Source organism: Acanthochromis polyacanthus, chromosome 3, assembly GCF_021347895.1.
Source record: "Acanthochromis polyacanthus isolate Apoly-LR-REF ecotype Palm Island chromosome 3, KAUST_Apoly_ChrSc, whole genome shotgun sequence".
Lineage (NCBI taxonomy): Eukaryota > Metazoa > Chordata > Actinopteri > Pomacentridae > Acanthochromis > Acanthochromis polyacanthus.
The window spans coordinates 17,643,646-17,668,844 of NC_067115.1; the positions used below are offsets into that span (position 1 = coordinate 17,643,646).

Genomic DNA, 25,199 nt, shown 5'->3' on the forward strand with positions numbered 1-25,199 from the left:
GTGGGTTAGTTTCCATGTGAGAAGTGGTAAATAAAGCACCACACTGGGCTGAGATTTTCCCTGGCAGTTGGAGAGGATGACGTTGTGCCTCTCAGTGTGGAAATAATTAATCCTCAATACTTGCACTGATTACCTTTATTACCTGTGAAACCAAGTTAATGACAATCTATTACATGCATGTTAAAGGCATTAGAGGAGATTTAATTTCCTACGACTTTGAACGTAGCATGCACATGCGCACATACAACCTCTCCCTCACCCCCCTCTAACCTCCCCGCTCTTAACATTTACGAAGAAACGCCCCCCTCCAGAAACTTGCGTAGGACTCGTGAAGTTGTCTTTTACGGCTGGGTCCCCCTGGATCTTTATCTGCCATTATGTAAAAAAAAGATGAGCAAAACAAGTCGACAGCTAACTACGAAGCTATACCAAAGCAACGCATACACAAAACACGTCAGTCCAAGGCATATGTAATCTACGTCACCAGGCCTGAGAAGGAAGATTTTTGATTGACAGGAAAGGGAGCAAACCAAACGCCTCGGTCCGAGCGCAATGATTGGCTGATGTTTTTCAGGTCCTGCCATGTCCACAGTTATTTTTTTAAATTTTTTATTCTTTTAGAGACCATACATACGAGTCCACTAAAGGTCAGTATATTCATTTTATGTGAATCAGACAAACTAAACAAAAAAAACATCCTCCATAATGCCTTTAAGATACGTACACACTACATATTTACCAGCTTTGGTGTGGAAACTGTGTGTGTGTGTGGGTGTGTGTCCTTTTCTGTATAACTTAATCCAGTACTGTCAGTGACTTGCAGCCTAAAACTGATACCTACCCCATCCTTTCTAAATAATCCAATCTAAATATCCTTTCCCATGCCCTGAGTCTGACAGGGCTCTGAGTTCCTCCGCAGTCCTCTTTAACTTTCTTGGATGGAAGGAGAGATAGATACATCAAAATGGAGCACTGGATTGGGAGAAGGGGCACAGAGCGCAAATCCTTTTCCGATGCCCTTGTCTGTGTTAGGGGCTGACTCCCCTCAGGGAGCTTCCTCATGACCCCAGGACTGGGATAGAGGAGAGGAAGGCACAGGAGGAGGGATAAGAGGATGAAAGAGTGGAGAGAAACAAGGAGATATCGACTGCAGCAGCTTGTTTCTTTCTGCTGTGGAGCCAACCAGATGATGTTGAGGACCTGGGGTAACCTGATGTGTGCTCGCATCAGCATGGTAATAATGCTGAGCAAGACTCTTCAAACTTTTTTTTTTGTGGTCAGAATTTTGTGTCTCTGGCTAAAGTAGCATTCTTCCTTGCAGTTGTTGTTGCAGTGCTGAACCTATGGCACCAGAGGACGTGGTTTGAGTTGATGTGTTAGTGTCATCTACAAGTATTGTAATTTTGTCGTGTTTGCCAGTGCAGAAAACAAATCCTAACACTTCATCCGCAGTAAAGGTGAAGAAAAAATGTACATACTGCTTGATGGACAAGTGATCACTGGAAAATGAAGTGTCAACACACCAGGGCTTAGCATCAAACATAGGAAAGAAAAAAAGGGATTATCACATAGATATTCTAAAATAGGATTTCCATTTTTTTAAGTATCATGACTGTCTGGAAGCCTGTCTGCCAACTAGCTCTCCAGTCAGTCTTCTGTCTGTTTTGCTGTCCTTACTTTTTTATAGGCTGATTGAAGTTCATATCTCTTTGCAGCAGTCTCTGTCTACACCTTTGGCAGCTTGCTGTCAGTGTTTATTGAGTGATTTCAGGACTCTCGTGTTTTTTTTTCTTCAATATATTTCTACATTGTTTGAAAACATGCTTTCAACAAAATGTAAAAGAAAACGCAGTGTAGTTATATAGGAATATAACTTGGTGGAGACAGGGTGGTTGAGTCCACAGAGTCAAATACTTAAAACATAAATACTGTCTAAACAGTGATATTTGCAAAAGGTCTGTAGCATTCTGAACAAAATCTTCTTTCACCTTGTGTGCCTTTTTTCTTCCCACAGCAATGCTCCTGTTATACTACTATAGGAATTTAATGAAAATGTAACAAGTATTGATTTATTAGCATATAGCTTAAATATTTAACTAGCAATGCCTGTTTTTTTAATCAGTTATATCACTCAAACCTAATGGAGACAAAAAATGACAACATATCTTCACACCAACCTGCCTATTACTTTGCCTTTTTTAGACATCCAGTAAACACAGCCATCCTTAGAATCTTATGGGAATTTTTTATCATCTGTCTAAGGCCGTGTACACATTGTTGTGATTTTTGCAGTTAAAGTGCTAGCTCAGCTACATGTTGTGCTGATAATGAAAAGCAGTTTCGTTATCACCGTGACTCAGTGCTTCTATCAGTAAACTGTAGCGGCTACAACTCTTGAACATTTAGAAAAGTCCCACAACACAGCCAGTGTGCTTCCCATCACAGAAACATTCACTACCAACTTTTCTACAGCTACTTCCCCCATTTTCAGTCTGTTTGTTGTTGCTGTCAGCTGTGTACAACTCGTCAAACCCCACTTCCCCTTTTTTCATGTTATTTAGTCAGTCACTGTCATGAATGCTTTCATAAGATGTTGAACTGAGCAGCTTAAAAAGATGCCAGGCGTAGCACTTTTTCCAAAGCGACTCCTTTCTGTCTGCCTCGCGGCCGCCCCCCGCACCCTTTAAAGTGGAAAAGCAGTTTGTAAAAAGCAGAAGAGTGTGAACATGGCTTACAGTGGTGATCACACCAGAGGCTTTGAAAACGCACAGCATAGCTTTCCTGGAGTGTTCTCTGGCAGGCAGGAAGGGCTGCTGAGCATTTTGTTCTAGCATAACCCAGTTCTAGCTCTGTGCCTTGTGCGTTCACGTCTCTTTAGTTTCAGTCATAACTCCGATCCAGACTACTAAAACATTTTAGGCAACAGTGATAGAAATCTTCACTCTGGTCACCCTGCATGACTTCAAATCTGCCTGTACTTACTTTCACTGGTGCTCAGTCACACAGTGAGAATGCAAATACAGATGCTTCCACATTTGTATTTGTTGCAGTTTGTCTAGTCAGGTGTATTTGTTTTAATGAGAATGTGGGTTTGAACTGCAGGGCTAGAGTAGCGCTCGATCCATTAATTTGTCAAGTGCTTGCTCACACATTCAACGTGCCATCAAGTCCGTGTTTCCCCAAATATAACTTGATGCTGAGTGTCTCATCCAATCTTCCATCTACTCTTGTTCTCTGCAGATTCAGCTGCGCAATCAATTCTGACCCCAGCGAGCACTGAAGCCAAGTTACTCGCCAATCATGTGTATCAGTAAAATGCACATTTTGCTGAAGCTATAACTGCGGATACCATATATTCATTGACAGCAATTTCTTGAGCTGTACTTTATCACGTAAAGCTTGTACCATATATTCCTTGATGTTTCCCTCACCCCCACATCCCACTGTTAAACTGTAAGATAGATCATTAGCTTTAAATGGACTTCAATCCGCTCATTACATGTCCCATTTACCTTCACTGCATAACACTCTACTTTTCATAACGAGACTGAAAAAGGGGGAGTCGGGGAAAAAGGAATGCACATGTGGGAAGATCTAGGCAGAAAGGGAACAAGAAACAGAAAAGTGTACATGTGAAAATAGGGAGTAAGTCAACAAAAGACATTCACGAAGTTGAGAGATGAAGACAAAGATGTGATGAGAAGTCTGGGGATGGAACAACAGGATGGTCCAAATGGAAAAGGATTAGAATCTTGGATGGGAAAAAAAATGAATTAGGAATTGAGAACCCGAACTTCCTTTTTTGTGCTGATATCATCTCTACAATTGGACTGAAATATCTGTTCATATTTAACATATCTCACTTAAAAACCTCATTATAATGACTTTGCTGTAGTTCGTCAGTGTAATGAAGAGGTCAATGCAATGTCTGTGGGTGTGTAGGAAGGTTGCACTTCATTTATGTTACTGAATGTTCTAACAGTGCTGTGTGGGGGGTTTCACTTCCTGTATGCTATACGCTTGTGGTTGATGTGTTTGTGATTGAGCATTTCAACCACTTTTGGGCAGCTTTTTTCAACGTGTTAATAGGCTTTTGTATGTTTACGTGGTTGTATTGTGTCTACACGCTTTGGTGATTCCGTGTACTGCTTGTTTTCAGTGTTGAAATGTTGTTAAGTTGTGACAATGTTGTTTGTGGAGACACCACTGATATCAGGGTCAACTAAAGCAACGCGGATGCATTAAGCGCCGTTTAACAGCAATAACTTGTTTTAATTTGCTTTCTGTCACTCCGCAAGTCTGCTAATGATGTGAAATCTGCTAAGCCTGATGAAAAATAAAAGAACTGCGTTGAATTTATAACACCAGTAACTGCAGTGTTTATTTTCCTCTGTCTTCACTTTAGGCCTTCACCACAGGTTTCTTCACCTTACTTATCTGCACTGACCCATCCATTGACCCAATGTTCTCAGCCATCCTCCTTCTCTCTGTATCTTGTCACCCCCACCTAACCACACACTTCCCTGCATCACATATCAGTTTGCTTCAACTAATCTTACTCTTTTTAGCTCTCCCACTCTTCAGAATGCCTCCTCCTCCCCTCATCTCCTTTGATCCCTCAGCATGTACAGGGTCCTATTTCCTCCACTAAAAATATTGCTTCATGCTCAACCGGTCTTTTGTCTCTTGCTGTCCAGCAGCCTCATCCCTCTGTGTGAAGTAATTTAATATCACACTGTTTCCGAACCTATATTTTCCGTCTGCCACCTTTTTTTCTGTCTTTTCTTCTTCAAAGAGTGCTGTTTGGAATGACACAATGAGGGCAGAGATAGACTACGGGTAAAAAAAATCAGAGAATGAAGAAATCACATTTGGCAACCAACAGATATGAGTTGAAGATCATAAACTGGTGGATCCTATTCAACTCTAAATTGAAGTTTTAGGTTTTTGTAAGTATGACCAAACTGAAGAATGCCACAAGTGGACGCAGGTAGCCTTGATTCAGAACAACAACTTGAAGAGCAAAATTTTCGCTTTAGAAGCTAAATTGCAGTAAAGTGTCAAGAATATTGTCATCATCTGAGACTCTATTAAAACACCTGTAACTGACTTTTAAAAGAGGAATCCAGTGATTGTGCTACTTGAGCAAATACATGATTGAGGAAGTTAAATGCAAATTTCTCCCATTCAAAATTCATCATGGCTGTCATGTGGGGCTATCGGCCAATCAAAATATTGTATTGTCAAATTAATTTCTTCTTTTCAAATACACAGATTTTGTTACTGTTTTGGGTAAAAATCTATTGCCAGACTACTGCTTTAAACTTCTTCATATATTTGACTTCTCAAAATCAAGGAACAGTGATTATGCACTGATATTTTGCTGTACCTCATTATCTACTGCTGTTAATCTCTTCTTCTACACTAACTTCCATCCCTTCTTCCTCAACTCCTTCCCTCTGTCAGCCTCTTCTGCCCTGTTTTTCCTTTCCCTCTCACTGTCTTCTTCATCACCAACTACCCCAGCCCTGGTTCCTCCGCTATTTGTCCTGTTTAGTGTCTAATCTCCATGTCTTTCCTTTCCACTTTCTCTGTCCAGTCAGTTATATGTCTTCATTCATCTCTATTCCTTTCTCTTGTACAGGACTTCTATTCATCTGGGTTTCCATCTATGCCTTCTCACTTCTTTAACCCACACCATTTCTCTCTGCCTCCATCTATTTCCCTTCCGTATTTTGTGTTTTCCTCTCTGGCCAAAAGCTACTTCAGCTTGATCAACTCTGACAACGCTCATACAAGGTTAAAAGGTTAGAAATGTCATATACTCCTGATAGGCACTCAAAACACATTTCAGGAGGGAGATATGCACAAATACACACTTTTTAGCTGGTGTAACCCAATATAACGCAGTTAAAGTCTGTTGCAGTCTGAGCTGCTGATACTGGAAGCAGTGTTGGATTAGACCAAGATAAGCCAGCCTGTGATGTGTAAGTGGCCATGGCAAAATTGGCAGATCATGGTGGTGTCCAGGGAACAGAAATGTACCAAGGTTTCTGTGCCTGGGGCAACTTATATTTATCCCCACAGGACACAATCATCATCCCATGTAGGCAACTGTGGCAAAACTGGACCCACTGTCTTACGATAACATGGAAGAGACCAAAAACTACTTGAAAAACAGAAGTGGCAGAAATAGCTTTGAACAGTCTTCATGGATTTTGGCACAAACCCCTTTCATGATAGAACATCACTGTCAGCACAGAGCAAGGTGGGCTAATTCTCTAAATGGGAGAAAAGTAGAAAACTACCTAATGAAGGATATGAAATTGGTCCTTTTATCCAACAATTTAAGCACCGTTCACTTAACCTGCACTACATGTGTTCACTGCATGTATCAGTGGAAGACTCAACTTGGTAATTGCCTGACCCTTGTGCACTGTAGCCTGGAGGCCCTTTTGTTGCCTCTATCAGGCCTGTCAGACTGCCAATCACCAGCACACTGCAGTGAGCCGATTACAAGCCACGAACATGCTGTGCCACAGAACTGAATAGTTACTTAACTCAGCAGCTTAAAGTTTTACACTTCATAAATAATCCACTGAAGCTAAATAATTAACAACCAGGGAAACTTGTTAGCTAGTTTGTCAGACAGCTTATCCGACAAACACCCATACAAATGCATTCTCACAAAAGTATTTTGTGCACTTACTTTAGGTCCTGGAAGGGTTCTGCCCTTACATGTGAAGTCTCTACAGAATGGCTGAACACAACCCCTTCGTTCCCTGTAGGGATAAAGAAGAGCAGATCAGAGGAAAAACAGAAATCACAGAAATCTTTAGTGTTGAACACAGCACAACCTTGCATCATTCTTTTCTTGGTGCTATGGCAGACACTTAAACTGTATGACACGGTGCTCAGATCTTCTGTGTGTCATAGAAAGTATGTTCAAATACAACAACATTTCCAGTAAAAGCTCGGTATCAAAGGAAGGAGTAGTTTGAAAATGTGAAGGATTGGGGGGGTAAGTGGTGCATTGAGCTTCAGCTTTGGAGACAGGAGTTTATGTTCAGTTTTGCACTGTATAGTCAGTGTAGACCTGACATTTTAAACATTTGATCAAAGCGTAGCATTTCCTCTAACTTAACAAAGTCATTTAAAGTAGTTAATCATACAATAACCTTTATTTTTATGGTAATAAAAATGTCGCATTGACAGCACTACTTTCCTCCCCACAAAAATATCTTCCTAATGCAGAACAGTTCTATGCAGTATGAACAAAATTGATGAAGGAAAAAAGGTTGGCTCTGATTTAATGCGGTGTTTAACCCCCCATGTCCAGCAGCCACCTCTGCAGCTGTGAACAGATGCTTGGTCGTGACTCTTGCTGAGACCGTAGAAGGCATGTTGAAAGCTCAGCACTGCTGCAACTTTTTATACTGTATTAGCACCGATATGCAGGCCCACAGATAGCAGGGAGGTCCTGAAGGGAAGATGAGAACTATATCTCCAAAAAAGGTGCAGCTAAACCTCCAAAGGACCTAACTAGGAGGCTACTGTTGCATTTTTCTGTTCAATCCCTTGCACAACTATGTATGTTTCTGTAACGTCCAACAGAAGTGAAGGGAAAGGCAAACAGTGCCCAGTTCTTTCAACAAATGTCAGGTGGGGCCTTGTTGTATGTTGCTTTGTGTGACTGCAATGGTGTTTTTCACCTTGTCACCCAAAGGCCATGTTTGTCCCAGCTTCTGACTGAATTTATTTTAGGTTCATTGCCACTGTATGTTTACAACTGTTGTACACCCTCCTGAGCATTCTGCTGTGTACATGAAATGTTTATGAGCTTGTCATAGCCTTTTGGGTGGCCCCTGTCCTTGTACACGAAACACTCATAGTGTTTTTACAGCAGAGCCATTGCATTTGAATCCACAACAATTCCCACTAGAGTTGTTTTTTTTTTGTTGTTTTTTTTTTAGTTTCGCACATGGAAATGTAGAATGAGTCTGCTCATATTACACTTAACTAGCCGTCGTGGCTTTAGCTTGCAGTGGCTGATTCATTACCCATGTGCCTCCTGTTACTGCAGAGGGCAGCAACGTGTGGAAATGTTTTCAGCTTAGATTTAAAAAACATATATCAGTCCACAAGCCTAGATGATAAACAATGGCATAGCATGACTCTAGCAGACCTCAGGACATGAGCTGAATGGATGTGTGCACATTTGCATTCTTTCTGCTTCTCACACTCTCTTCTCTCACCTCCATCAAACAGTAAATGACAGCAACAATCACCTCTAGACCTCCACCTCGTCACCCCGCCCTCCACCCTGTGCAACCTCATTCCTTCAGAGTGCCTCTAATGGACAAATCTCCCGTATTACCCAGGCCAGCATGTGTGTGTTTGGGTGTGTGTATTATGAGTTTATGTCGTTCAACCTTGAGAGTTGAATTTGCTGGTTTGCATGAATGCATATTTAGGAGAATTCTGCAAAATCAAATAACATAACTACTGACATATTTGAGTGCACAAGCAGGGATGGACTCATATGAACATTGGCTAAACCGTTTCACCATTCAATTGATTTTCTCACTTCCATTTTACAAATGAAAATGAGAAAAACATATAATGTACTTCAGGGGCACCTTTTCCCTCCCATTCTTTTTTTTGCTTCATTTTATTTAAAAGACTTTTGTCTGTTTTTGATCCCTTACAATTACAGTCACCTGGTTCAGACCATTCATTCATCTCTCTCTTCACCTATTTTATGTCTCTTTTGCATTACTGTACTGGCTTTTATCTTACTTTTTTCAATTCAGGAAAAAACACACACACACACACACACAGACAAAAAAACCTACTCTGTTTGCTGACCTGTATCTTGTTTGGCTGCACTCATCAAGAGCACTCTGTTTAACAGCTTACGGTGTGTGTAGATATTGTATGCATGTGTGTGAGTGTGTCCTCAGTCCTCACATAACCTTGTTACTCTACAAAAATTAGTCTGAGCCTGCAATTTGTCCACTACTGTATCTGTCTCTTCATAAACCATGAAAAATAATTGCATCAATTCCTCAAGGATGTGGAAATGAGTGTGAAAGTCTGTCAACCCTGTGACTTCCAGTGATCTATATTTATATAGCATGTAGGAGGATTTATTTTCATTTGCAATTTCACTACAATACAATATTTTGGTGATATTATATGTTGGCCCTTTTAGAATAGAATAGAACTTTATTTGTCATTGCAACAAGTACAACGAAATTACAAATTAGTGATGGCGGGAGCTGCCAAGCAAGGCGCTAACCACGCCCCATCAGGAGCAATCAGGGGTTAGGTGTCTTGCTCAGGGACACCTCGACATGAGCACGACGGGCCAGGATATCGAACCGCAACCCTCCGGTTGCGAGATGGCCACTCTACCCACTGAGCCATGCCACCAAGTCAGACAACAAATTATGCTACTATTGTGATTGCATATCAGATATGTGGATTCAGGTAAGGGGAGCTTTCATAGTGTTTATGGAGATTTACAAACTGCATGAATTAATAATAAGTATCATTCCTCCACCATCCAATTCCAACCCCCCACCCCCAAAAAATAAATCAAGATATGTTCGTCATTTTGTGTACAGTCTGTGATACACTCCCTACCTGTTACTTTGAGTTTCTCAGTACCGATGCTGATCTCTTCTTCGTCTGCAGAGAACAGAACTCTCTCTCCGTCAGAGCTCCTCACCTCAAACCTCTGACACTGGGCCTCCACCATTTCTGAACCTGAGACGGTGTGAGAGAAAGAGGGTCCCGGGGTTAAGAATTTACAGCAAAAGAACACTCACAGCACATAAAAGTTACCATCTGGCCGATGTTTTTATCCAAAGCCCCTTATCGAACCATTAGTGCATGAAGGCTTAGCTTGAATGACCACAGAGGGATCTGAACTCTGAACCAGAGCATCTCTATTTTGTCTTGCTGAGACACCAGTACAACTTCAGCTTAGATATCACAAGCTGTTTGCCAGAGCATAGTCTGGCAACTCTCAAAAACCAGGCTGTAATGATATGTTATCAGGGTGAACATCCAAAAAAGAAAAAAAAAAAGAAAAAGAAATTTCATCTGTGGTACAATGTCCCACTTAGTCTGTGGAGTCGACATAATCTTTCGTGTTATTACTTTCTCTCAGAGAAACATCCATCCATCATCTATATAGTGCTTAATCCTCATTAGGGTCGGGAGGCTGGAGTCTTTCCCAGCTGACTTAAGATGACGGCAGGGGACACCCTGGTCAGGTCGCCAGTCTATCACAGGGCTAAATGGAGAAAACCCACGCATGCACAGGGAGAACATGGAAACTCCACGGAGAAAGATCGCAGAACAGTGGGGATGCGAGCAGGGGATGACCTAGCTACAAGGTGAAAGTGCTAACCTCTGAAGGAATGTGCAGCCCAATCAGAGAAGCAAATAAACAAACAAACAAAAAAACTTCTGAGATACCATGTTGTTAACAGATATTTGGAAAAATTACTTTTAATGATCCAAAAAAAATTGCAGATTATTTATTCCTAGATTGCATATTAAACACGGAAGTCAACTAACATGTTCATAAGTGGTGTGCATGTCCTCACATCATCCCAGGAAACATTCAGAGACGAAACAAACAAAACTAAATCAGACATAGCTGCCTTGTGTTTAGAGTTTAAACTGTCCTTGTTCAACTTCACAATTATAACTTGCACCTTAAATTACATTTCCCTTCATGATTTTGCCTTGAGGACAAAAATGTTCTTTGAAGAGAATGTAGGGTGTGACAAAGCAAATTTAAGAGACAAGGTTTTGGGCCACTTGACACAGTTTCTACTTTGTATAAAAGTTCTCCTTTGAATAAACATTAAGGAAGTTTTATTTTTATTATTTTTTTTAATTATTTTTTTTATTGCCAAGTCTACTACTCCATCAGTCTATCAATGTCTCTGCAGAAACAGCTCTCACAGTTCATCAGGAAAAAAAATGACCACAAATTAAATATTATAGTGACATGATATAAGCAGCATTACTGAAATTTATTAGGGGACAGAAGATAACAAGATGACATGTTTTAGCAAATGTATTACCTATCAATTGCCCTCCTACACTGCACATGCATTAATCATTCAACTTATGTTTCATGTTATTCTCATTCACACATGGAGAATAAATGAACACAGATGTGAACAATGTATGCAAAAGTAAAAATCCACAAAAAACTCAATTAGATTTGTTTTTACTGTCATTTTCTAGGAGTTATCACTTATCTAAAGCAAACTGTACACTTCAGCATCAGATAGTAGGTAGGTAATAACTGGTGTGGCAGACATAATGTTGATACTATTACATGTCGTTGAAAGTATCAGTAGATTTGTTGCTGGTAGTTTTATTAAAAGAAAATGCGAGCAGTGCCATCTGTAAAGTTCATAAATCTACAAAGCTGACAAATAAACCACAGTGGTCACATTGTTTATCCTTGTTTGATTCATTTGCTGATTTGGACTGTGATGTGCTGCCACTCCATCCCTGCTAAACCTATGAAGAAATGTCTCTCTCTCCCTTTCTTCCCATCTCCTCCGTTCACTGCCTGGGCTCCCAGGCTATTACAAGCGTCAATTAGAAACCCACAGTGCCTTGTCAGTCATAATCAAACTTTATTAGCAGCTATCAATCTGGGATTAAGCTCTTTTTCGCATCTCTCTCTCCTTCACTGTCTTTATCCTGTCCAACTCTATCTCCTTAAGCCTCTCACTCCTCCACCAACTGTGTGAAAAAGCAATTGAGATTTGTGTTGGCAAAAGCTCACCCTACAGCACAGTGTGTGTGTGTGCGTGTGTGTGTGTTACAATATATGCAGACTTACAGATATGAGGGTGCGGGGGGTTGGAGTGGGTGACAGAGCTGGGCGAAGTATGGTGAGAGAGGAATCAAAGACCGAAAAAAGAGGGTTTAAGTTTGAGAAGCAGAGATGAAGAGAAAATGAAGCTGGTTTAAATTGGAGATGTGCTGTGCTAGTTGCTGTCTCAGGCATCCAGCTAGTTCTCTTTGGCTGCTCAGCTCTTGTCCTATAATACAGCTTGAAGTGCAGATTTCCAGCATGGGCGCAGGTCAGCATATTTCCACAAGATTTGTGTTTTATTCCCAAAATATGTCTCTCCTTCACTTCTCAGCATGGGTGTATCAAAGATTCTAAACCTGCGGGAGATGGGCAACTTCAGTGATAGTGGGAACTTTGCGAAACTTAGTCTAATGGAAGTTGAAGAAAAGTGCTCCTGAGCCTGATATCTTTTAAACATACGGTAAAAGAGAAGCTGTATCAGTTGAGACAATCTGCAGATATAAGCATTCATAATCTAAGTTACTGACAGGAAGAAACTACTAATACCAAACGTCCAATGTCAGACTTTCTTCAAAATCGGTAAATCGGGAGAGACTGATAGAGAGAATCGTAAAGAGTAGGTATGTTATAGTATTTGACATCATGTGCAAAGCAAAGGAAAGTGATGTAGTGAGGTAGTCGCTTGAGCTGTGCATGAAAATCCCCAGTGGAGTCTAGACAATGGTGGTGAAGGAGGGATGGATGAGATGTGATGCAGGACTTCTGATGACCATGGAAAGACCGGCTGACTGAACCGAAGTGACATTACCTCAAATGACAACAGACAGCAACTGAGAAAGGAGCAGTGTTTGACAGCAGGTTTGCAGAGGTTGCATCCAAATCGGATTAAAAGAAAGAGTAAAGGCTCGCTATCACCTGGTGGAGATGGGAGCGGGAAAATTGAAATATAGAGAGGGAAATACTGTAAATAAACTGAGTAAGTTCCTTGTTGAACTTTCAGTAAGATGCATTACAAAGGTATGAAAGGCTATCTTACAATGATCTAGTCTTTAGCTATGACGTGTCAACAACTTAAGCTGCCTTCTCTGTCTGGGATGTAATCAGTGGTGTCGGTGGCTTTAATGCTACTGTAAAATAAATCTGGGAAGAAAAGAGAACTCTGTCATGAAACAAAGCTGGAAACACTGCAGTGAGGCCAGAGATTTTTCATGTCCCACGGTCGCTCAGAGAAGTGGCAGACTGACAGAGTGGAGTGATTGGTAGCGGAAGCTTCCCCACTGAGCAGTCTCACTTAATGCACACGCACGCCGATGTCGAGGAGCTACGGAAAATGAAACGGTGCACGTGTTCACGTTTTCCAGCTGTGACTTTTCTAATTATAATCTATCAGTCAGTAATCCTCCACATTGTGAAATGGAATAATGATTTATTAAAGCTGTAGTCTCTGCATCAATCCTAATAAAATCAAGTCACTTTGTAATGAAATACCTGCACTGCATCTGAACAAATCTCAGATATGGCGTCTGCTGCTACAATGCCACATATTAAAACTATTTAAAAATTAAACCAGCACCTAAACTAACAACATTTTATTCCCTTTTCAATAAGAAAATCAATGGTCTGTATTTGGTTTCTTTGAAATTGTAACTGAAGGCCTTGGGTAACAAACAAAAAGGACTGACTGAGTAAACATTTAGTTGCTGAAAACATGAGTGGCAACATCTGATGTTCTGTTGTTCATCTTGTTAGTGATCTGCAGGTAGCTCATGTTAAATCTTTGAAAATTAAGTGCTTTTGGACAATTAATTTGCTCCGGCAAATGTTTCTCCCACTGATAAAACTGAAGTAATCTGCTGTCACCAATAACAGCAGGACTCCTTGTTATGAAGGCGTATTAATTGATGCACTGATTTAAATAATCACTTCCTGACAGGATCTGCTCTGTTAAGAATACCTCACTGATGGAGAGAGAGGCGCCAGAAAATGACATGGTGGGGGGAAAAAAAGAAGCAGCACACGTGAGGTCTTGAATCAGAACATCTCAAGCATGTGACTCTGGCTTCCATCTGCTGATGCCACAGATATCACTCCCATTTTTAAACATGTTGCTTCCACAGATTTGTTACTGCTTTCAAACACACACATTGGATTTAAATTGGGGATGGTGATATATTCTTAATGAATTCCTAATTAATATTCTTTTGCCTATTCATACCTGCCTGCTGCCACAGGTTAATTTCTGGTTGTCATGGTGGATCACACACATTCTGGCTCAAAATTTTAATAGTCGCTCTTGTAGAAGCTAAAAAAGCAGCTGACTTCCAAGTGTCTAAAATATCTTTATCTTTAATAATTATTTGTACTCGTACTTCAGTATGACAGTGTGTTATTTTCTCCTTTGGTTATGTTATGAGAAGGTTATGCAACGCAATCTGCTTTGATCTGAAGTGAGAAGAAAAAAATGACGTTTTTATGTATGAGCAGAATCAAATTTTATATCAGTGTCACAGCACTAATATCATCCAGGATTTGAACTCTTCCCAAGATTCTTAGTTGACCTATGAATGCTAATAGTTGTAATTTTTAAGTCCCTGTCTCCACCTCGGTGGCACTCAGTAAGGCCTGCATTAATTATCAAACCATTCAGCTAGTCATCACTAAATTACTAAATTAGTTTGTAAAAAACTAAAACAAACATTTAGGATTTAGGAGAAGCCACTACGCAATTGTTATTGGTATCGGTATTGTGAAAGTTTTTTTGTGAAGTTGAAACCTGCAGTGACTGCGATATTTCCACAAGCAGTCAGGATGGAAGACCAATGATTGTATTGATTTTCACTGTTAGCTTGTAAAAGCTCTCATGAAATAGAATGTTCAAGGGCACAGCAATGTCATTTTCAAAGCTGGTCCTGGAAAAATTGTTTCTACTTTACTGTACATCTCCAACTCGCCCACCAGAGACAAGGTTTCCTAAACTAGATTTCCCTCCATAGCTGCATATGTATTTCTTGGTTTCTACCATCTTAAGAGTCAATTATTTCTGCCTTCTTTCATCTCAACCTCCGATTTGGGCAAAAACAAGAGAAATTGTTTAATAATCTCTACATCTTGCAGAACTCTGAGTTCCCCCAACTGTATCCTATAATTAATGAATAGAACACATTAAAGTGGGGCCTGTGTAACTTTTTTACAAGTGCACATTAAAGTATTCAGGCCATAATAAAGTTATATGAGTTTGCTCTCCTGGATTTTTAATTCAAGGCTTTAAATTAGGGCTCCTAGTAATGAAGGGATATGACGCAAGAAGACTCCGTGAAAGGATTGGGGTAAAGGTACAGTGAAGAGTGTGGCTAAGCCAAGTAAACACTCCATGCATGGATGACTTCCCCAAACAGGTCACGATGATTTTTTAAATTAAAATCAGCTCGAATGCACTTTGTCATTAAGCTTCCCTCCACCCTGAGCATTGTTCCCCTCACATTCCTGGTGATGAGAGATCACAGAAGTCAGTTAACCAGTATGTGACATTCATGTAAATATTTGTACTCTACGTGTGTTTCTGGTCTTGCAAATAGTTTCTTTTGCCTACATCCCTGGCCATGCATATTTGCATATGTGAATGCTAATGCATTCTCCAGCCAAGACACGCTTCTAAAATTAGGCTGGCTCTGTCCTTTGGCTATGTAGAGAAAGTCGACCATATTTTGTCTCATTTAAATCACTCTATAGTTTTCCTTAGGTCAAAATTTTGGCAATATGCTAAATGTAGCATTAAGGCTTTTAAGTAAAAAGATGAGGTTATATAACTCAAACTTTAGTGTCCGTGTTCTGTTTAAATGTGGATTTTATGGATGTTTTTAAGATTTTTCTGGCCGCTTTTAATGCTTGGCTGGGTCTGGCCATTGGCTAAATCACTTTTCACATTTTATGAATTGGAGTAGAGCCTGGGATCTCCAGGCAGGGCCCCTTCTACAACTACAAAGTCTAAAAGGTTAGAGTGACTTCAGATCTCTTCAGTGGAAGCATCAGCAAAATCTACTTTCTACCGCAGCAGCTATAGTAGTTGGCCCAAAAGGATTTGTCCAATAATATGAGGTGCAAGGGGATCTTTATTACTTTACCTTTAACTCTCAAGAAATTTATGTTTGGGACGTAGTCCAACCGAGATGATACATGTACATGTACGGATACGTAAACTGAGCACTGATCTACTTTTTGGAACATATAAGTATATACTGTCACACATGGTTTTTGCTTTCATTGCATATATGAAAACAGTGTTTACAAATAAGATGAAATCACATTCAATTAAACACTTTGTGACTATTTGATAACAGTGTCACAAACTGACATCCACAAAGTGTAGGGAAAACTACAGGGTTTGTGCAGCTTCAAAGCTATTTATTAGCCTTTTAGGTAGATAAAACATAAATGATTTCACTAGGCAGATATGCTCTTAAAGATTCTCACATATTGTGCTTACATGATTTACTTTTACTCTAGTGACAAAACAGGTCTGTCGGTGGGATTGGTATTATTCTAAATTTATACATAACCCAACTCATGAGGCACTGGTGTCAACATTAGGTTACTAAGAGTTCCTTAAGAAGTCTTCATATATTCTAATGGAATCTGTTCTGAACTGCTTATCCACTGCATTTATAAATAGAGAAAAAAGAGGAGGACAATGAATACAACATGTCAATATGTAGTTTATAGTTTTAGACATGAATTGACAGCAGGTACAAGTTCCTTTGTGTCTCTGTTCCCACATCCATTATAGTTCATAGATTTTAAGATATGTTAGATGTTGGATCTCTCTGTCTGTAACAAACAAACATACAATCTAAAAGACCAGAATGTTTCCTGATACCAAATCTATCAATCAGACAGACTCAGAAACACGTCTTTTTTTTTTTGTTGAAAGCAAACTATAGTAAGGGTTGGTTTGAAAATTTGTACCAACTTACCGCTAGCCCCAAACTCAGATTATATTGACATTAAGCCTCCCATTGGCTATGCTCCAATGATCATCAACCGTACAAACACACTCGCCAAATTAACTATCCTTCTTAGTGATGTGACCACAAGCAAGGTTTTTGTATTCATGTATGCAAACTACTGAATGTGTATGTGCATATCTGAGTGTTTATTAACAAACACGTGAACAAAGAGTAATGAACCAGAGCTGAGAAAATGAGGGAACATGCTGTATCCTTTGTGCATTTTGCAGAGCAGTAAATTCTACGAGTACCTGAAATGCACAACAATATGAACAATGTGAGTACTGGAAAAAAATAAATGTTTGTCCTTGTGTTTCACATTTGCAGCTAAAATGTGCAAAACAACACAAATTACCTGTCTATGTCAGGTAAATAATCGTGCCTCTGACTGAATTGTATTCACTAAACTTCTTGATTAGTTATTCAAACATGGCACGGCTTATCACTGGATTAGGATGAACATTCTGTTGGGTGAGTCAGGCTGATATGCTTGTCAGTTCCCCTCCTGTCTGGGATGTCAAATTTAATGAATATTCAAAAGCCCAGTGGGCCCTTTTGTGAGTTCTGTGAAGGGAGTTTTTTCTAAAGGGGGTGGGGGGTGGGGGGGGGGGGATCTGTGCAAGCCACATTAGGAAACACACAGCACATGTGTATAAAAATATTTCATCAGATGTTGGCCAAAACTTTACTCCATCTTCTTGTTGGAAATAATGCTTGAGAAAGCGATCGAGTACATTTAGTGCCATGTTAGAAAGTACGTGTTCATGCATCTGACTAAGAAAACAAGAAGAATGGGTTGATTCCATTACAATTAATAAAAAAAGTGTTACTCTGTCAGTGTTAAGAATTTCCCGAGACAAACATTTAACATGCACTGAACACCCTTTGCTCATTAATTTTCACTGCAACCAAAGGCGTATTGTCAATCGTTTCAGCCAATAACAGCGAGTAACTTTAATGTACCCTACACAGGCCTTTAGTACTGGAGCTGTGACTTTGCTGCTGAAAGATGAGACCTTCCCTGCTCATCATTTCCCTCCCAAATGGTATAGGCTTTGACTTTTTAATAATGTCAGTGAAGGAGAAAAGAAGGCCCTTTGAAACAAATTTGTAAGTCAAGCAAAGTCTTCTGGATACTATGTTGGTCTGAGTTTATAAAGAAACTGAGGTCTGAGTGGTTGGTTAAACCTAAGTCATTTTGGTGTTTACTCTGCAGTCACATCACAAAAAGTCCTGACAAAACGTAGAATTAACATCAACCAGAATTAGAATCAGCTCACAGAATACTGTTGAGAAGTGGCAATTCTTTTTCATGTGGGAAGAGAGGGGGGTTTGGGTTATAGCAAAGCTTCCTTGCCTCAGTTACACCAAGGACATTGTGGTTTTATATATTTTTTTGCTTGTTTATTTGTTTTTTAACAGTCCAGTTCTTACATAAAATGAAAACTCACAAACTATAGCATTTCTCTGGGGAACTGAGCAAAACATCCAGTATACTGTGCTGCACTTGTTGCAGTACAATCTTTTATAAACACTTGTATTTATCATGCTTCTCTCTGGGACTCGTTTCATGCACCAGCGATCACTTGATTATCCATACTGCAGTTCCCTCAAAGTGTCTTTGCTGGCATTTCCGGTCGCTTAAGTCTTATCTGATTATGAATTTTAGTGCTCTTCAGTGGAGTAGTGTATCACATTATCTTTTTCACCTAATGGCACTTCTGAATGCCAGAATAGATCTGCTTTTCATTCACTTGAATGGAAATTTACCTTACTCTTAGATGATCGTGCATTCTATCTTCAATAAATGTGTTGAGATATTTATTTTAGTTTCCATACTGTCATTTATAAACTGCTTACTCTGATCATGCATACACTTGAGGTATCAAAATAAAACAAATGCAAAACAGCATAACAGCCTTGCAATAAATCCTACCATAATGAAGCTTGTAATGTTCAGTGATACCGACCCTGAAAACTGTAAAAGCACACTGTAGTTTGGAGTGTGCGTTGAACTGTGTAATATTTACAGTTGATTCTAATATTCACCCTCTAATATAATGCTTAATAAAAGCTTCAGGAATGAAAAGACAGGATATACACACACACAAATAAGAAAAACAGCCATGACCTAAACCACCTGACAAACCTTTGTCCAAACACAGAAGGACTGCAACACTGAAGCCATTCTGCAGTAGCTGTTTCAGGACAGTTTCTGCCTGATTTTACACGGCCTTATTCAGTTCTGAACATCTTCTCATGGTAATGCCACAGGACCAAAAGTAAAAAAGTCACTCTCACAAGTAAACATGAATGCAAAACAATAAAACTGTACAATTTTTTTTTTTTAGTTTTACTGTGACTGCCATAAAATAAGGTATGCAACAGTTCCATTTTGTATTCCCTGCTTTCTACACTTACAAACAAGTAATTCTGTGGCACTAATGATGAACAATTTAAAATTGCGGAAAAGAACAAAATAACAGAATTTCAGGAGTTTTGCATGGGAAATAGATTGGGAAGTAGCGTAGTGACCAAAATGTATGCAAAACCTATCCAGATGTTTTTGTTTATTTGGGTTATTTTACAATTATCAGTATCATATGCTTGGAATGGCTGAAACCCACTTCTACATTCCTCTGCATGCTTTATATTCTCATAAAATTTAGGAATAAATCTACTGAATATAAATATGTGTCAAATTAGATTGCAAAATAACCACAGAACAATTGCCTGCTTACATCTCTAAAACGCATGCAAGGCTGCACATTTTCCTGTATTTTTGAAAGGGCTTTGGTCAGCAGAAAAACATTGTTTGTTGGGTCAGGATAACTAGAGCTGAAAGTCAGTCACTGTAACTTTGAAGCAACGCGACGCTGTTCGAGGAGCGAGAGAATAAAAGAAGGGCAGAAGGGGGGCAAAAGAGAAAGCAACTGCATCATTGTGGTCCTCTGAAAGTAAACAGCATGCAACATGACCATGATGCAACAGCAGGAAACAAGAGGGTCACCACATCATTTGAAGTGTTCCTACCAGTCAAAGAGAGAGACAAGGCCTCGCTGCACCACAGCACACCTTTAATCTCTTCAAGGTGTTTTTCAGACATCTTAAAACAAACCGACAATGATAAATGAGGAAAGAGATGTGAAAAGGAGCAGAGGGATATGCCAGGGGGATTGGAAGGAGATAAAAAAAACTGCCCCGCAAAGCACTTTTTAATTCAACTTTTGAATTTGCCACAGGTGGGAGGTGGAGATTCATGCACTGAGGGACACAAATTATTTATTTTGAGTTGATTACAGTCATTAATATAGTGAGGGAGGAGAGAAAGAGACAGAGGGAGAGATAAATGAGTGCCATTTGTTATCTACATTAATCAACATGATCCGTAGTGTCAGGGATGGGATGGAGGGAAGATGAAATAGTAGATGAACTGATGAAAAGACATGCAAAGGTTGCATCTCAGCTATACATATTCCTGCCGCATATAAAGCCAAACATCTACTGTCAGTCAGTTATATAGTTGATACTGCCGGAATGCTTTCAGTGAAAACAGAAAATATTATTCACTAAACAATAACCAATTGAACTTAATTATTTTCACCCCTTAAACTCAGTTGAAGATTAACTGAAGATTATCCTTCAAAGCACAATCTTATATAAAATAACTGCAGTGACTAAAATCAATCTTGTATTGTGCATCTCGTACCTACTTTTCTATGAAAATGATGTCAGCATTTTTCATTACTTTCCTCGTCTTAGTTTTGTGTTCTTACTCTTTCTAGACAATGATGAGCAATACTACGTTCTGCGTATCAAGAATTCTGACAACTGTGTTCATGATTTTCAAACAGACACGAGACGTTAGACACATGAATTCATATTTAAGTAAGCTGGGATGTGACAAGAGAGCTGTGATTCTCAGAACTGAAGAACATTACATATTGAACATAAACTGAAAGGTCATTAAGCGAAAGCAAAGACAAGACTTCACAAGCAGTTTGTCAAGCAAAGTGGAGAACACCATTGCACACAGAGACAGGTAGAGATGACCTTCATGCTGCTCAGCTCTGCTATTACATGTAGCTCAAGTTTTTGCAGGGCTCATTTTCAAATTGTGTCATCTTGTGTTCAAGTCCATGAATAATGCACTCAAGAAGCCTTTTCGCCTGAATTCAAAAGCCTGTATGTATATTGGATTTTAGCCAATATTCATATGGGTTTGAGTGGGAAACAAAACGACAGCTTGTGTGAAATCGATAAACTTCACATTACATGTGCTTCATGGTACACCAATACTGCACCAATACTACTGCAGAAAACTGTGAGAAACTGTTTCTTTATTGTCATGCTGCTGGATTGTAATATCAACTAGTTAAGCCTTGGAAGAGATGTGCGACGGAATGCTTAGTTGGCAACAATATTACAGATTTAAGACATCTGTAATCAATACTTCTATAATAACCATGTATCAGATGAGCTGGGATAGACTCCTGTACCCTGCAGACCTTGACAAGATAAAGTGGGTACAGGTAACGGATAGATGGAAGAACATTTGAAACATTTGAAAAATGTGATCAGAGTAGCTTGGAGAAATAAACCTACAATTAAAGTAATGCAACTGCAATGATACAGAAATCTTTAACAACTCCATGGATCCAGACTATAAGCTGCATCACTGCCAAAGTCTAATGAGGTGGTCCTTGTGTCATTTCTGACCTTCCTTGAAAATTTCATCCAAATCCAATATTTTGTCTTTTCAGTAATGTTGTGCACAGATAAACAGATAAATGTACGCCGATCGTCACATAACTCCGCCATATTCCTTGATGGAGTAGTAAAGTTGCTCTGTAAGTGCTGGATGTGTAAATAAGCAACTATCTGCCAACAAGTTCAGCTTTAGAAAGTTATGATGATACAGTAGCTCGACAAAGTATTCATCCTCCTACAATTTGACCGTCTTTTATTGTTTCTCTGTATATTTTTTGTGACAATAATTGATAACAGCCTACCTTCAAAGCATTATTTGGTAGATGCAACTTTGCAGCATCAAATCTGTGCATATTAGTCTCAGTTTTGCACATTTGGACACTGGAATTTTCCTCCGTTCTTATTTCTTTTTTCAAAACTGTCTGGTTTGCATGGGAATTATGAGTGTGCAGCCTTTTTCAAGTCCAGTAACACATTATCAATTGGACTACAATCTGAGCTCTGATTTGATCACTCCAAAACATTCACCCTGTTGTCTCTAAACCATTTTTATTTATATACTTGAGGTCATGGTCTTACTGGGAAATAAATCTACTCCCAAGTCTCAGTTCTCTCACAGATTGCATCAGGCTGTCCTCCAGCATTTCCCTAAGCTTTTCTGCATTCATTTTACCCTCTACCTCTACAAACTCTCCAGGGCTTGTTGCATCCCCACAAAATTATGCTGCCACCACCATGCTTCAAAATGGGGATGGTGCAAAGCTTAGTTGTCCACAAGTTGATTACAGAGTCTGTCTCCTACCTTCTAGCGAACTCTAGTTTAGTTCTAGAGATTTAATATAAGCTTTTATCAACAGTAGCTTTCTCTTTGCCATTCTCCTGTAAAGCTTCAACTTTAGTTGTCGTATGCTTGGTCTTGCCCATCTGTGCCACTGACGCTTGTAACTCCTTCAGAGCGGTCATCGATGTCTCGGTGGCTGCCCTCGCTACCTCACTAGTCAGTTTCCTGCACAGCTTTTGAGGATGAACTGCTCTAGGCAGATTTCAGCATATGTCACATTCTTTCCATTTCTCCATGATGGATTTTGCTGTACTCCAAGACATATTCAGTCAGTTGAAGAATTTCTTGTACCCAACACCTGACTTATGCTTTTCAATAACCTTTTCACAGAGTTGCTTGGAGTGTTCTTTTGCCTTCGTGGTGTAATTATAGACTGGAGTATTGATTCAACAATGATTTGAGCTTCCAGATACAGGTGTCTTTATACTGCAGTTTTCTGAGACACATTCACTGCACTCAGATGATCTCCATTTCAGTAATTATATGATGTCTAGCAACAACTGGCAGCACCTGTGTTAAATTTGGTGAGTCACTTGAAACTTCAAAACTTCGATAATTTATGTGACATTTTATATTCTCATTTATTTGACATAACTTTTGTTGAAATCCATTTTCACTTAGATGAAAGACATTCTGTTTGTTATAATGTTTGTTGTAAATTCTTGTAAAAGAAAAAACACATCATTTGACCATGATTTAATGTTGAAAAGCAATAAAAGTAGACAGCTTTCAAGGGGGAGTACATACTTTTTTATAGTACTCTATGAAAATATTTTCTATTCTGTGTAACTTTCTCTGTTGCCTGAAGCAAAACTTTAAAAACCAGTGCATACAGGTTTATTCTGAGACGAAATCTAATGTATTTTAATTATGCTCAGTCAACTGGTCAACTTGCCCCATGAAAGATCACTAATCACTACTTCAGGTTCCAGTGCTGTCTGACAGTTCTGACAAAACAAAATCAAAAATGGCAAGATAATGGAAACAGTGTGTACAAGTGTACAACATGTCACTAATTCTAACTCCATGCACTATGCTTTTGTGACACAAGATCTACCTCATACATCTTATTATATCACTTAGTTTAAGAGAAAAAAAAATCCTAAAAAACATGCATGGAAAACATTCTGGAGTTATTTCCCTTGTTGAAAAAGTTGAAGAACTAATGGCCTAGAGTGTATCGTCTCTTTACGGCTTTTTAGTGACTTACATGCCTCTGTGAACATAATTACATTAATATCCTGGAGTCATGGCAAATACTAGCTGCAGGAGATAATAATCTTTCATTTAAATATGACTTAGTGAGCCTTAACTGAGACATTTTATTAATTGACCTTTTACATTTGCAATAAAGTCCTACTGCCAACTTAGAGTACCTGCTTTCCGGCAGCTCACAGTAAATGGCTTCCGCAGAGCATACAGTAGATGTCTGGTTTAACTTTCTACACAGTGTTTCTTGTACTCTTTTATTACTCAGCAACTTAGAATTACCAAGATTTACATATGTTAACATATTCCACCATTTGCACTTATTGAATCTCCTGCTGCATAACAGAACCAGCCTGGTGCCTGAAATGTAAACGTAACATGTTGATAATGCCTAAAGGGGTGAAGTGATGTTCACAATCACAGTCTAGAAAGAAGCATGGGTATTCAGTCATTTTATCTAGAAGAGCACACAGCTAAAAAATGTTTGGTTTGCAAACATGCTGAATGGAAAACTGAGTCATTGTTCTGACCTTGTGACAGACTTTTCATCCATGGTGCACTTTGCAGAAGAAGAAGCTGCTATTCAATGTTAGGGATGTGTCCTTTACAAGAAATACTTTGTCAGTTTGCACCAATGTTGGTTATAAACTTCTGTTTAGATGGTCAAGTTTGAGCACAGCAGAACATGCATGGAAAACATCCACTATGATCACAATATTGACTTGTCACTGGACCAAGTTGGAACATATACTTTTTAGTTAGACGGCCACAAATCTGTGAAACTGAACTGACCGTAATTATATTATTCAAAAATGCTTCTCTGTTCCTGATAGTGATTCTGTATAGTTCTAAAGTTGCATGGTAAGAAACACTGATGGTATATTGTTGCTTTATGTCAAACAATAAAAGGGCATTTTCTGCTATCCCTGCAATTATTGCATTCCAAGCTCAGAAATATACAAAGTCTTCCTTAGTGCCTGAAGGCAAGACTCTTATTTGACTTGTGTCACCAGGCAGCATTTTTGTGTTTTTATGGTCCTATTATTAAACACACACAAAAAACAGAAGGGTATTGTTCACGGTTGTATAACTCCCACCAATACATAATCATAAAATAATCGTGTAGCTTTTACGATGTTCTGTTCAAAGCATACATTATCAGAGGAAACATTTTACAGTGCCCATAATGTATTGCGGCTGCAGAAAGTGGACAAAAATCAAGGCTACCATATAACACATTCCAATAAAACAGCATGACAAGTGATCACATTAAAAATTAGTAGAAAATTGAAACAGCATCCCTTGGACAACATTTGACGAGAGAGAGAGAGTGAGAAAAACCAGACATCATCAGCTTTTTGAAGTCTTTGTTTAGTGTAAATTATTATTTTGCCCATGACTTTATTTCGTATTAACAGTGTGTGATAGATTGAGTCACTGAAGGAACGAGGACTATGTGGGATATCGCTAGAGCACTACCAGTGATGGACACTTGTAAAACAGTTGTGGTTTGATTACAAATTAAATCACTCTGCCTTATTAGAATGAAAAAACATTACAATCTATTCTAGACATCCTT

General features: G+C 39.1%; 1 protein-coding gene across 2 annotated transcripts in view; it reads right to left on the reverse strand.

Annotated features, from left to right (window-relative positions):
- The window catches only part of LOC110956362 (zeta-sarcoglycan), a 352,883-nt gene that overhangs the window by 50,192 nt on the left and 277,492 nt on the right, over positions 1-25,199 (reverse strand). For both annotated transcript variants that reach the window (XM_022201767.2, XM_051945531.1), the window contains exons 5-6: positions 9,649-9,771; positions 6,710-6,782 (exon numbers count right to left, since the gene is read on the reverse strand). In XM_022201767.2, coding sequence (XP_022057459.1) covers positions 6,710-6,782; positions 9,649-9,771 — 196 coding nt within the window. The remainder of the gene's footprint in view (positions 1-6,709; positions 6,783-9,648; positions 9,772-25,199) is intronic.